Source organism: Ovis canadensis, chromosome 4 (genome assembly GCF_042477335.2).
Source record: "Ovis canadensis isolate MfBH-ARS-UI-01 breed Bighorn chromosome 4, ARS-UI_OviCan_v2, whole genome shotgun sequence".
In the NCBI taxonomy this organism is placed as follows: Eukaryota; Metazoa; Chordata; class Mammalia; order Artiodactyla; family Bovidae; genus Ovis; species Ovis canadensis.
Genome location: NC_091248.1, coordinates 101,351,060 through 101,366,213, shown reverse-complemented (window position 1 = coordinate 101,366,213; position 15,154 = coordinate 101,351,060). Strand labels below are relative to the sequence as shown.

Here is a 15,154-nt window from a genome sequence, read left to right as displayed (position 1 = left end):
GACCACGCAGTCCACTGAAGTCAACCAATCATCACCACTACCAAAACTATTTCTAGGACTCATGCAAGCAGCACCCTGAGAATGTAACCAAAAAGCCTTGTTTTATCTTTACTGGGCTGTAGTTTTCCTCATGAACACAGGAGGGCACCTAAAACTACCAACTGACCTTATAAATGGAAACATTTTATATACAGTATTCAATAACAGACATTTTAGCATATGTATGCTATGCTAGCAGTGGTATACCAATGAGTCAGAGCAATATAAATACATATACACATATATGCTTTAAATCAATAGAGGAATAACTTTATATGAGTTAGAGACAGAACTTTTCACTGTTAAAATTATAGTGTTATTTGTTTATCAGGGATACAGGGTGCAGTGTTCCTTTGGAAATAAGAGAACAATTCTTTCATTATCAAAAAACATGAATTCAGAATAAGAAAATGTGTTCCTATTTAGGACTAGACTGCATCATCATTCCTCTATCTAGTGACACTTCTACAAATGTCCACCAGATGGCAGAAGAGCATCACATCATCTCAAAAGTGAGGCGGTCAGGTAACTTACCATTAGAGACACAAGACTGCCTTGGTCTGCTTCTGATGAACCTCGTCTGTTTTTAAAAGGCTGAAAGTGATTTTGGATAATATCATTTGTGGATTTTGTTCAAAAGTCAACTCCACTTTGCATAGAGTGAGAATAATTTAAAGTGAACTCTCTTTTCCTCAAAGATGAAACTATCATAAAATGCATGGAAGTTTTATACACGCACACAAAACATGAAAGTTGGAGAAAAATACAAAATTACTGACTTCAAAATACACAAAGGACTGCTTCCTCAATAGTGCAAGGAATTTTGATCAGGTGTCTGTGTTTATCTCCCCTTAATATTAGAAATCAGCAGGTATTTCAAATTCTAAGAATCAGTATTAATATAAAATAGGACTCTAAAAAAAAATTCACATTTCTTTGCCACCAGGATTTAATTCATTTACTTACTTCTTTATATATCTGTAAAAGCTTGTTAGTAACAACAGACTGGTTCCAAATAGGAAAAGGAGTATGTCAAGGCTGTATATTGTCACGCTGCTTATTTAACTTATATGCAGAGTACATCATGAGAAATGCTGGACTGGATGAAGCACAAGCTGGAATCAAGATTGCCGGGAGAAATATCAATAACCTCAGATATGCCGATGATACCACCCTTATGGCAGAAAGTGAAGAGGAACTTAAAAGCCTCTTGTTGAAAGTGAAAGAGGAGAGTGAAAAAGTTGGCTTAAAGCTCAACATTCAGAAAACTAAGATAATGGCATCTGGTCCCATCACTTCATGGCAAATAGATGGGGAAACAGTGGAAACAGTGTCAGATTTTATTTTGGCGGCCTCCAAAATCACTGTAGATGGTGATTGCAGCCATGAAATTAAAACTTTCTTTGGGAGGAAAATTATGACCAACCTAAATAGCATATTCAAAAGCAGAGACATTACTTTGCTAAAAAAGGTCCATCTAGTCAAGGCTATGGTTTTTCCAGTGGTCATGTATGGATGTGAGAGTTGGACTGTGAAGAAGGCTGAGTGCCGAAGAATTGACACTTTTGAACTGTGGTGTTGGAGAAGACTCTTGAGAGTCCCTTGGACTGCAACGAGATCCAACCAGTCCATTCTAAAGGAGATCAGTCCTGGGTGTTCTTTGGAAGGACTGATGCTAAAGCTGAAACTCCAGTACTTTGGCCACCTCATGCAAAGAGTTGACTCATTGGAAAAGACTCTGATACTGGGAGGGATTGGGGGCAGGAGGAGAAGGGGACCACAGAGGATGAGATGGCTGGATGGCATTACCGACTCAATGGACATGAGTTTGAGTGAACTTCGGGAGTTGGTGTGCTGCAATTTATGGGGTCGCAAAGAGTCGAACACAACTGAGCAACTGAACTGAAGTGAACTGAATTTAATAGTTCAAATGTATATTGTAATTAAAAGCTTATTTTTAAACACTCCTTTTGTTTATTGATAATCATAGCTTAGTAACACATTATAAGCTATAGCTGAAGCTTATCTTTTAGATGCTAAAATACAGAATTTTCTAGAAAAAACTATATACTTTAGAATGTATTCAAGAGAAAGACTAGTACTTCTATATATAGTCTATGACCTTGCCAACGGGTTACTTTTCTAAGGTAGGACATCCTACCTATCTCCTAAATAACAATCTTGCTAATTCACCACTTGCTGTTCAGACATAAAACTGGGTAATGTTTCAAACATAAAACTGACTACAGAGTAAGTTATTAATTTTCACTAATTTTTCCAAGCTTCCCTTGTTCTTCATATTAAAATTAGTTTATCTTATTAGAAGGGCATACATTTTATAAAGCATATTTCTAGATTGAAAAATCAAGACAGGCTTTCCAGATCAACATGTACTGACACCAGTTACAAGCTACATAATAAGAAAGTAACAAAATATAATTTCATTGATTATAGGGAGCTCAGTACTATGTTGTGGAGAAGGAAATGGCAACCTACTCCAGTATTCTTGCCTGGAGAATCCCATGGACAGAGGATCCTGGTGGGCTACAGTCCGTGGGGTCACAAAAGTCAGACACAACTGAGCAAATAAACCTACTACCAGAACTATGTTGAGGTCCCATTTCCTTCTTTAGGAGAGAATCACATGCCCTGATTCCTTTCTACGAGCTACATGTGACTTGTATCATAGTCACTGATTCTTTAAAGAACACTGACCAAGGAGAATCTGGTTCCTGCAAGCTCAAGGCTATGAGCCAAGCTGTGACAAAGCTGGGGTCCTTGTCAAGTTGCACAGAATACAAGCAATACTTTAGTATAAGTGCAAACCAGATGGCACTAGCAGTAAAGAATCTGCCTGCCAATACAGGAGACACAAGAGATGGGGGTTCAATCCCAGGGTCCAGACCATCTCCTGGAGGAGGGCATGACAACCCACTCAAATATTCTTGCCTGGAAAACTCAATGGACAGAGGAGGCTGGCAGGCTACAGTCCATGGGGCCTCAAAGAGTTGGACATGACAGCACTCAGCACAAGTGCAAAGGATCCTCACATATAAAGAATGAGAGGTTCTTAATTAAAAACTTGTTTTTAACATTGACTTCTCATCTGCTTGGCTCTAGGCACTCTTGGACATACAAATAAAGGAGGTACCATCTTTGCCTTCAGGAAACTCATTTCTAGGATAGCCTCTCACCCTTAAATTTAGTAAGCCATTAAATGTAATGGGTGCTTTTAGTTTCCAAATCCTAGATGCCATTTACAGAGGAATGCAAAATAAACTGTAAAAAAAAAATTCTGTCATTTAGCCAAATTAGGTTGTGCTTTTCAAAAGTATAGGTTTTTACCCACTAGAAATTATAAAAACTTCATAAACATAGCTCACAAAGTCCTCCACCTTCTCATTACTTAAATGAATGGATATGAAGAGTGAACACCTCCTACACAGGAATGTCCACGTCTTGCAAGTCCCATAAGATTAATAGGCAAGGCACTGAGTGTCACGAGGAAACAAGAAAAAAAGGTAGGAAAAGAAAAGGAAATAAGTGAAGAAAAGCACAAAGGAGGAGAACATGACAACTTTCACTGTGGCAAGTCTCGTGATGAGCTCATCATTAAGCTGGTGCAGATGGTCCAGGGGAGACAGACAGTCCCTTCTGTCCCTGCTGCTCTACATGCCCCCTTGGGAAAGGGACACATGCCCTGGGGGAGAAGGTGCAGTCTTAGCTCCATGGATCATGAATAAAAATGAAGAGGGAGGTGAAAAGATGGGGTGATGATTTTGAGGGAGTGGCAGAGAAAATGTCACTAGGTTTTTACCCAGTATTTCCCATTGTCTTTGAGGTTTGGTACAGGTGGACACAGCCCATGGCAAAGTACTTCCATGAATTCACACTAGTAAATCCACCACCTTCTTGCTTGGGGTTTATGAGTCTCATTTTAAAAATTATCGAGACAGGTAATGTAATGACTACTGTGAGAAGAACCTGAAGAGTAACGGACTCAGAAGACAATCGATATTAAGGTTGTGATCTCCCTTCAGGGAGTAGCAGATGTTAACAAAACTAATGTAAAGATTGCCACAAATGCTAAAGAGAATAACTAAAAATGATCTGTTATTGCTTTGTACTTTTCAATGATTACATGCCATTCCCTTTAGATAAGTAACCAAAAAAAAAAAAAAGTCTTTCAAATTGTACCTCAATCAGTCAGTCTTCTTTAGGAATACACAGTAACTTTGTCAACCATTCAATTCATAACATACAATCTTCCAAGAAGTAAATAATCTTCCTGTACTTTTCTATATATAGTTAGAGCACAGTTAATGTACATGTGACCTTAATGAATGCTATTTACAACTACTGACCTTCTCAGGAAGGTGGGTCTCCTGATGCATAATTCATCGTGACATTTTCTCAGGAAATTACAGAAAATTTGTCATAGCTCAAATACAACATTAAGCTATGAAGACACACTTTTCATGCTACCCTTTCTTGAAAATCATTTCATATTTTATAGTTTTTTTACAGTTTGCATTATGTGTATTACAATGCTAGCAAATGAGATTAAAAGTGCATTTGTAACTCTACTTAACAAATAAAAACCTTAAACATGGAAAACTTGGATAGCACCCTATACTTGTGATAGCTTGCCCTCCGTCTCTATATACAAATATACAGCTGCACGCACACACACATATACAAGAGTACATACACAAACACACACACACTGTATTAATAGAAGCTATAAGTCTGGAGTATACAATAGTATACACACACACACACACACACTGTATTAATAGAAGCTACAGATCTGGAGTATATTATGTTCAAGGGACTGGACTGCCTTGCAAACTTTAACTTATTTAAACCTCACAACAACCCTACAAGGTGGCCATTTTAAAAAATTAAAAAATATATATGTATTTTGGCCATGTCTTGTGGCCTGTGGGATTTTAGCTCCTTGACCAGCTACTGCACTCGTGCCCCCTGCAGTGGAAGCATGAAGTCTTAATCACAGCACAGCCAGGGAATCCCAAGGTGGGCATTTTAAACTCATTTTATCAGTGAAGAGAATGAGGCTTAAAAAAATTAAATAACTAGACCATATTTATGTAACTAATAAGTATTTGCACTGGGGTTTGAAACCAAAAGTTGACTGGGCTTTAAAGCCCCCGCTCCTTCCCACTGTACTTCAGGAGGCCCCGGCTTCTAGGGGGAGAGTCTTGCTAGTGGGAGGAGAGGGCAGTGGGCAGGTATTGGTTCCAGGAAGGCAGGGGACAAAGCTGGACATCACCTCCTGTTTGTGTGGTTACTGACATATATTTCTCATTAACTAAAAGACAATCTTTACTAATCCTTCAAGATCAAATGGTTCTACTAAATTCTGTGATTCTTAGAAGAGCCAGCACCCATTCCATGATGCCCAAAGTGCATGCCTTTTAATAAATAGCAATGCTATGTAAAAATGCAAAAACAGAGGACTGAGTTCTGGTAAAATACTCATTCATTCACAAATGTTTACTGAGTTTTCCAATGAATGCAAAAAAGCAAATAAGGCTTGATCTCTCCCCTCAAGAAGTTTACATGGATATGCAGACCTCACATGGCTTTTGCAATTACTTGTGATATATTTTGCAAAATATATTTTTCTACCATGCATTTACCAATTGTAGGATTCTAACAATTTTCATGACACGTTTTCCTTCTCTCTTGCTCAAAATGAGGACATTATATATTTAAAATAGCAAAATAAATATGTATAATCTGAAAGTCCCAAGCTGGGTGACAAATTTAATAAATTGCTATGATGATACTATACATAAAATTAAGAATGGTATTAATGATACACTGATATAATGCAGTAATGCAAAATAAAAAAACAGAGAAGTATGATACAGCCTCATTTTTGTGAGACATAATAATATATTTTTAACTTAAGAGAAAGGCTAGAAAGATATTCCCCAAAATTCTCATAGCAGTTATCTCTGGGTAATAATATTATAGGGGATTTTTATTTTCTTCTGTGTGCTTATCTATTTTTTCCTTTTTTACAATGTTCATGTAATAAAAACATACTTTCAGATTAAATTTAATAAAGATTAAATCCTGAACATAAATGCAACCCTCAATTCTTATTTTCAAATTCAGTTCAAGAAAGTAAAAGGGCAATACTGTATCATTAAGGAAAAAAAATCATAGGAATATGCACATGGGAATTAAGAGCTTGTTGAATGCAAATACTCGTTGCAAGAATTCAATCATAGTTCTAGTTTTTGTAAAAAGCCAATACTAAGTTTTTAAAAAACTTTTGTTATTAAAGTCATCAGGTTTTACTAAAAAGTTATGCAAGGATAAATTATGTTCCCTTATAAATATAAAGCATAGTGGAGAGAGCTTTGGAAGTCTTCAGAATTGGGAAGACCAGGGTACAAATACTCACTCCAACCTTTTACAGTTCTGTGAACTTGGGTGAACCAGTTAATATCAGCTTCCCAAACTATAAAATGAGAAAAACAAGCCTAATGCCTGGTTGAACACACTGGTTCATTTGATATATGTTAGCCATTACTGCTTTTGTTATGATTACTTTTAGTCATAATCACTTAACTGTGAAAACGGGGACTTCCCTGGTGGTCCAGTGGTTAAGACACTGAGTTTTCCAAGGAAGGGGATGCAAGTTTGATCCCTGGTCAGGGAAATGAGATCCCACATGCCATGTGGTGTGGCCAACATTTTTTAATTCAAAAAAAAAGAAAAACCAATATTCTACACTAAATCCATTCATATGGGTTTACGCAAGAAGCACCCATCAAGCTATATCCTGCCATACTTTTATTATACACAATTCAATTCCTTCATTTTGTGACTAGCTGATGAATGAGAGCTTTACTCTTGCCCAGCAATGGAGGCAAAGTGATAAAAGACTTCGTTACTTCTTTCAGAGGGTGGTGGTGGGGACAGATAAGTAAACAGACAATATCATACCGCAGCACCTGCTGGGAAGTCTGGATGCACAGAGTGTAGGAGCTCCTGGCACACTGTGCACCTCCAGAAGAGCATCGTTTATCTGGTATCCTATGGACAACAGAGGATGAGATGGCTGGATGGCGTCACTGACTCGATGGACGTTGAGTCTTAGTGAACTCCGGGAGTTGGTGATGGACAGGGAGGCCTGGAGTGCTGTGATTCATGGGGTCACGAAGAGTCGGAAATGACTGAGCGACTGAACTGAACTGAATGGGCTCAGCACTTCCATAAACGCACAGTCCTTTCTTGGGCCACTGCCAGGCTTGGTAGGGCTGGGTGGAGGGTCAGACACGGCTCCTTGGTGGAGGCAACTGTTTATGTACTTGAGTCTTAAGGACGAGGAGGAGGCAACAAAGGAAGACTGCAAGGAAGAACACGCCATGGGAAGGAAAAAGCGTGTCTGGGTGCCACCTGGGAGAGTGTGGTCTGCCCTCTTCAGGGACCTCACTGAATTCAGGATAAAGGAAGGAAGCTGGCCGGGGAAGAGTAAGCACTGAGGCCAGTAAGTAGACAGGACCTATCACGTAATGACAAACAATTTGGATTTTATTCTAAAGGCAGTGGGAGCCGCTTGTGTGTGCTGTGCTCGCTCACTCAGTCGTGTCTGACTTTTTGTGACCCCATGACTGCAGCTCTCCAGGCTACTCTGTCCATGAAATTTTTTAAGCAAGAATACTGGAGTGGGTTGCATTTCCTCCTTCAGGGGATCTTCCTGACCCAGGGATCAAACCCATGTCTCTTGATTCTCCTGCACTGGGGCAGGCAGATTCTTTACCAATGAGCCATCTGGAAAGCCCATGGGAGCCACTGAAGAGTTTTAATACAATATAACTAATAACTAGTTCGACTAATACAGTATGACTAACACATGGCCAAAACATTGTATATATTTTGTTATTTGGTCATTTGTATTTCAGAAAAGGAGATGGTTAGATCTATTTATTTTTTTTAAATCAATTGGGGATTATTTACCACACAGGAGGTTTTAGTATTTAGTATTGTTGGTAGAAATATAATTAAATTTCCTCACTTTGGAGCAACTGATTTGAAACAATGTCACAGTAAACACAGCAATTTATCACTGTTGTACTTTGTTTATGTTGTGGTTAAAGGATAAACAATTTTCACAAATATTACTTTGAAACAACAGAAATATGCTGCTTTAATGCCTAATCTTCAAAAGCAGACGATTATTGAATTAATATTATACACAGCCAAAAATTCCTTACAGGACTGGGATCAAAGACCATGTTCTTGGAAAGGTTTTCAGTCCCCAAAGCAGAGGCCACTTCAACTCTTTCTTTCATGAACCAGCACACCCTCACAGTGAACTGAAAAGAACAAGTCAGTAGATGCAATGACTGTGTCCTCTGGACACTTTGAAAGGCTTCTGACTGCTGTGTGAGCTTCAAAAGACCCAGAGGGCACTCCACAGGCTTTCCCTCTGCCTCCTCTGCATCGCCTGGGCTTGACAAGGACAAACTTCTTTTCTTTCAAAGAAGGAAACTGGGGAAAGGACTCACTTTTTATTCATTAATAATTCAGTGCCTTGGGTTTCTGTCCTTACTAGGCACTAGCCTCTCTGGGAGCTGCCAACACACAGATGAGTACTTCTTTAAAACCCCAACACACGTTAAGACTCAGGTCAAATGCGCTTCCCCCACGGAGATTCCCAAGTTATCTCAACAAGAAGCAATCTTCCCAAGCTCTGAACACCTCACCCTTATTCTTTCCCTTCTTATAGCTGTTAACACAAGCAAATGCCATAAAGTGAATTTGGAGGTGTGTAGGTGGCTGCCACCTACTACTATATGTTTTAGGAAAAAACTTTCCTTCCTGAATCTCAGTGTTTCTTACTTGCAAAATGGTGTTATGCATGGAAGGAGGAACAGATTTTCTTTATCGTGTATGCACATAATTCACAACTGTATTATTTATTTGGCTGTGTTGGGTCTTACTATGGTACACTGGATCTTCGTCGCATCATGTGGGGTCTTTCCTTGTGGCATGGACTCTTTAGTTGTGCCTGGGTGTAGCTGCTCCCTGGCATGTTGCAGGGAAGAATCTTAACTGCTGGACCACCAGGGAAGTCCCAAGGACAGATATTTGTAATTGTCATTTTATAAATATGGCAACTGAGATTCAGAGAAGTTAAATAGCTTACCTAAAGGCTACAACTCTATAATCAAAATATTTCCCAAAATCAAAGTCTCGTATATTGTCCATGATATCACAATTACCTCCTATAACACTGAATTTAATAGGACTTACAGAAAAATTATATTTCAATACACACCTGCTTCATGAATCTCTTCCTTTCCAGTATATGAGGAAAACACCTGCCTGGAGAACTTGTATTGTTGTTCTCGAAAATTATTTTGTAAGTAGTCCATCAACATGACATAACCAGACTGTTGCATTGTAAGAACTTCACAGAAAACAGCCAACTGGAAAGAAGATAATTTAACTTATAATTTAACATACTTGCTTCAAAGGCATATCAGCAAATGCTTTAAAACACATATTCTGTAGAAAATATTTCTTTTAAAATTGCTTCAAATTACTCCATTTGTTTGAACTTCCAAGATTACCTGGCTTTCAGAAATGCTAACTGTCTCTTTAAAAACAATCCAGTCAACGGTGTCTGTGCAGGGAGGAGATGTCAGGGAGCCATTGTAAGTGTAATACTTGTCAGTTGAGTTTGGCAGAAGGTTCAGCAATGTGAATGGATCCAACGCAGCCTGTTTCCCTACAAAGGAATCATATACATCTCAGCTGAAATCTTAACACTGGAACTTAGCTGTTCAAAGCCACTATGAAACTGAGACATATATTTTGGTATGTATTTAATCAGAACTTAAATTTTAAGAACGTTTTAGATACATATCTAAAATGGAGATAAAACTGACATATTCTAAATTTTCTTGCACATATCTCAACATAGTGTTAGTTGCTCTATCTTTACATGGGCAAGATGCTGGAAAGATTATTTTTACATATGAAAGATTCAGAAATCATATGGCCGTATGAATAGATATTGGGAAATCATTCAGTAAGATTGAATACCAACTTCTGGAAAACAAAACCATATTCTGATGAAAAGTATCTATAATGAACATCATATTTTAGGATGACTTACTGAAAGGTCTTCCCCTAGTGATAAAGAATGGGAAAATCACGTCTTATAGCACCATTTTTTACACTGAACTGGGGGACCAGGACATTTTTTTTACTTACAATAAAGTAAGAAAAAGGAAAAAAAAGGCAAAGATGAACTAAGAGAACAATGGAAGAGAATAAAGAGTCCAGACCCACACATATGTGATTATTTGACTCATAACAGGAAAAATTATTATGTAGTTGAAATACATGGCCTTTTCAATAAACCATGCTGTATCAATCAGATATACTTATGCAAACCATGAATCTTTATTCCCTCCTTCACACCATAATCACAAATCATTTCTAAGTAGAGTCTGGATCTAAATGTGGACCGAACAATAAAGCTCTTAGAATAAAACATAGAAAACTATCTTCATAATCATAGGATAGGTTGAGATTTATGAAATAGCTTGCAAAAAGTGTTATTCACAGAGGGAAAAATGATCTACCTGATACTCAAAGTCTATTTGTCAACAGTCACCATTTAGAGAGTAAAAAGGCAAGACAAAGAATAGGAAATGTATTTCAAATTTTATACATGTAATAAAAAATATTGATTTTTTTATTTATAAGTTGAATTAAGAATAGCGAATTCCTACAAAAAATTGGTAGAGCTTTCCTAAGTCTGGGAACCTCGAAACAACCCAATTATAGCTGTCTCCTTGAAAAGTCTCATTTTTGATCTTGCATCTTTCAAATGACTCTTACCAAAGGTACTGCCTTGGCTATTTAGCCCTCTGTGTACCAGTTCTCACTCATATGGGCAGCAATATGCTTCCCAGGAGCTTCCCAGGTGACTCAGTGGGTAAAGAATCTGCCTGCAATGCAAGAGACGCAGGAGAAGTGGGTTTGATCCCTGGGTGGGGAAGATCCCCTGGAAGAGGGCATAGCAACCCATTCTAGTATTCTTGCCTAGAGAGTACCATGGATAGAGGTGCCTGGCTGGCTACAGTCCATAGGGTTGCAAAGAGTCGGACATGACCGAAGTGACTGGGCACACACGCATGCTTACTAGTATCTAACTTACTTTCCCATCCTCTTGACTTACCCAGCCAAGTGCATGTCTTCTTTTCTGTCTCATACATTTAGGTCATTAAGAAATAGTCCTTGAAGCTAATTTCATCTAGTCTAAGTGAGGCGCCACAGTGCATAGTTGTACCATATGAATTATCTGGGGAGCATTAAAAAAAAAAATACTAGTGTCCCAGACCCCATCTGCAGCAGTGGGACTTAGGTACCTACTTTTTTTAGGCTTGGTGTGCCTACATATTTTAAAAAGAATCCCCAGGTGATTCAAACATGCAGCCAGGGTTGAAAACCTCAAGTAGAGTGAAGGCTTTGCAAGATTTTAGTCTTGGTGAATCCCACATTCCTCCTTTTAAAATGAAATAATTGGATCAGATGACCTTAACAGTATATTACAGTTCTATATGATATGAAGACTGGACACAACCTCATGGAAAAAAAATTATTTCCACTGGGCTTTCCAAGTGACTCAGTGGTAAAGAATCTGCCTGCTAATGCAGGAGATGCAAGAGACCTGGGTTTGATCCCTGGGTCAGGAAGATCCTCTGGAGTATGAAGATGACAACCCGCTCTAGTATCCTTGCCTGGAAAATTCCAGGGACAGAGAAGTCTGGTGGGCTACAGTTCATGAGGTTGCAAAGAGCTGGACACGACTGAGCACACTAGCACACACAAAAATTAAATTATTGAATATTAATTTTCCTGTAATACAGAAATTTTTTCAGGAAGAGGGCTAGTGCTAATAAAATTATAGATAACTTCTTTCAGCCTGAAGTTAAGACTAAATCTTAGAAGTAAAAAACCTGTTGATTGAATTGATAGTGCTGTATATGTACAACCTAAATCTAGTTTTAATCCACTAGAAAATTCAGGTTACATTAGGTTTAAAGGATTAATTAGTAACTTCTAAAAGTATGTCTTCCTCTCCTGCAATGTCAAGACAAGATTATTTAGAATTCAGACTCAGATTCAAGTTCTCAGAAACTAAGGAAACTATTTCAAACATGTGAATATTTAAACATTTTCAAATTTATGTTTTTGATATCTGGAACATTTGTGATTAAATAGCCTCCTTTTTAATCATCAATGGACTACAATTCTTCCTTTGATGAAGGAAAAACTTTTACAAATGTTCTGTGGAAATGTGGAGGTGGAGAATACTAATTAAGTAAGGAGCCAGAAATTGACTCCCTGCTAATTTAGGTAGGAAATGAAACTGACAGCAGGAGACCCAGAGGCCAGAAAAGGAAAATCAGATTTGAATAGGGATGGTGAAGTAGATAATTTTTGTGAAATCGGGAAAGAAAAGGGAGGCAAAGTTAGGAAGAAGCGAAAGAGCCAGAAAAAACGGTGACTCCTCCCTCCCTCATTTCTATGGAATCCATTCTTCCTGCCTCTGAACCTCACACCACTCATCTAGTCACTGTTATGAATATGTTGAGTACTTTCTACCTTTTTATTATGGACCTGCATGTCCTAAGTTTCTTTCCAACATGACAAGACTTTGAAATCACAGTAGTATTTTTTAATTGCAACATCACCTTATAAGAAAACTGGACTAAAGTGGTTTCTTGTGGCTTGCAAAAACATGCACTTCATTTGAATAACCTCACTATTGCTAAACAAGAATCACACATGAGCCAGTGTTGCTCTATTCATGATCAGTCATTCACTCTGTCATCCTCTTCTTTCTTAATCAGTGATAAACACACCAATCAGATCTTCCTTCCGCGGGAGACTGATGGCAGGAGGGGGAAAGATGAGGAGAGTGAGAGGGAGATAAAGACAAAGACCATTTCTAGGTCCAGGGCAAGGAAAGAGCCATTTAATACTTAAAACCAATTCATCACCTAGGATAATTAGACTTAGGATGGTGGTGGTGAGGATTTGTCAATATACAAATTCCTGGGCTGCCTTTGTGATTAGGAATGCTTTTCTAATCACTTGACTAATCAGATGACTTTTGTACACAAGTCATCTGATGAGAATTCCCATTTGAGAATCACTGACTATGTTACCTGGGTGTGTCTCTTCCTTGCAACTTGAAAGATTTCAATTAACAATTATTGTGTGCCTGTGCGTGGGCTCTGTTTGGGGAAGATTAATGCATTATCTTTCTATTGTTATCTTTGTATTGCTATATGCCCTATTTCTCACCACTCCATGTGAGAGCAATGCCTAATATAAAGTAGGTGTGATGGAAGAAAGGGAAAGAAAAGAACACAAGAAAGAGGGAAGGGAAAAGATGGGCTTGTCTCTTAGAAAAAAATACAGGAACTGAGCCACCAGCTCACACTGTGATAAGACAGATTTTATAATCAGAAGGAAGTTTGGAAAATGTTGGTTTTTGTGGAACTCACGTTATATGAAGAATATGTGGCAGGATTTGGGAGTTTAGCTGCAGTTTCTGAGTCACTTTCTAAAGACCAGCATCACCTTCAAATTCCCAGCAGCGATGGAGGGCAGCCAATATTGGGAAGCCTTCTGATTATTGGGCACTGGGGGACTTTCTAGACTCTGAAATAGGACTAAATTTAATCCAAGAACTATCAAAATGGAAACGTTTAACTCTGGGAGGACTTAATTTACTTAGTTTGGACGGATCACATTTCACAACTATTTCAATCAAATTGACAGGTGTTTTATATGTGTTTGGAAATATAGAACTAGTATAAATCTCTACAATATATTGGAACAATCCTTTTGGACAGACAGGTTCTAAATCCTGGCTTTACCACTTACCAATTGTATGGGCTAAGGTGTCCTTGCTAAGTATATGGAAATATTAAGTAGATGAGTTGATAGGTGTGGAGGATTTTATTTTTTGTTGAAAAAAAAAAAAGGAGGGAAGAAGTTGGTGCCCTGGTAGAGAGACAGAAGACAGAGAGGGGAACAGAGGGCAGATCAGTATGTGTTCCCAGGCAGCCCAGGGGACCATTTGTTCTGCTTCCAGGACAGAGGCAGGATGCTATTAGGAAACCCAAATTCCCAGGGAGGGTATTATGCGACAGGTTCTGATGAAGTATCCCCCTCAATGGCTTACAGACAGTAGATATTAGAAAGGAAAGTTTAGTCCAAGAACATGAGCAAACTGATTTCCTAAGCTCATACTATACTCTCCTACAGTCCCCCAGAAACACTCAAGAGGCTTCAATTAAGTGGTCCAAGTGTCATAGTTACACAAATCAGGACTAACAACTAGTATTAGCATCACTTCTGTGGTCCCCACAGCCTGGTGCAAGGCCTGGGAACATTCATGTTCACATTTTACATCATTTTAAGTGTAGGATTTCAAACTAGTTGCCTTCTTGCAGTCTGCAGAGACTCCACTTTCTGACTAAATGAGGGAAAACTTAAGTGTGGCTTATGGTATTCAGTGTTAAATTTTATAATCTGGGTAGATGCAAGGAGATAACTAACAGCTTGATGCTGTGTTTGACTATATCTTTCAAAAAAAAAAAAAAAAAGAAAGAAAGCTAAACTGTAGGAGCTCACATATTCCCAACTTCTGAAAAGATTGGTTAATTCAGGTTCCCACATAAAATTGACAAAGATGAATTAATCCTAGGCCAGACTTCTGCTTTCAAGAAAACGATCAGTTGTGAGTTGTGTTTCTGATTTCAAATTTTGCAGCTTTCCCGAGAGGAATAATCCTCTTTTTATTGATAACTCAGGACAACATTAATACCCTGTTTGTGGGTGCTTAATAAAAATAAAATAATGTGTTTTCTGTTTCCTGCCAACGTTGTCAAAAGCATGTGCTGTGACAAATGACAAGATCTAAGAGAAAGGAAGCAGAACAATATAAAAGCACAGCGTGTCTTGTTCTATGTAAGCATCCGCCTTCCAAAAAATCTTATATTGGTAAAGCAAAGGACTTACCAAGGAAACCACCATGGAA

The 15,154-nt window shown here is 38.3% G+C and overlaps 1 protein-coding gene across 1 annotated transcript in view; it reads right to left on the bottom strand.

The window, feature by feature from the left end:
* Positions 1 to 15,154, bottom strand: part of PTPRZ1 (protein tyrosine phosphatase receptor type Z1) — a 207,980-nt gene that overhangs the window by 76,121 nt on the left and 116,705 nt on the right. The window contains exons 7-8 of the mRNA XM_069588278.1: positions 9,657 to 9,814; positions 9,362 to 9,512 (exon numbers count right to left, since the gene is read on the bottom strand). Of these exons, the coding sequence (XP_069444379.1) occupies positions 9,362 to 9,512; positions 9,657 to 9,814 (309 nt within the window). The remainder of the gene's footprint in view (positions 1 to 9,361; positions 9,513 to 9,656; positions 9,815 to 15,154) is intronic.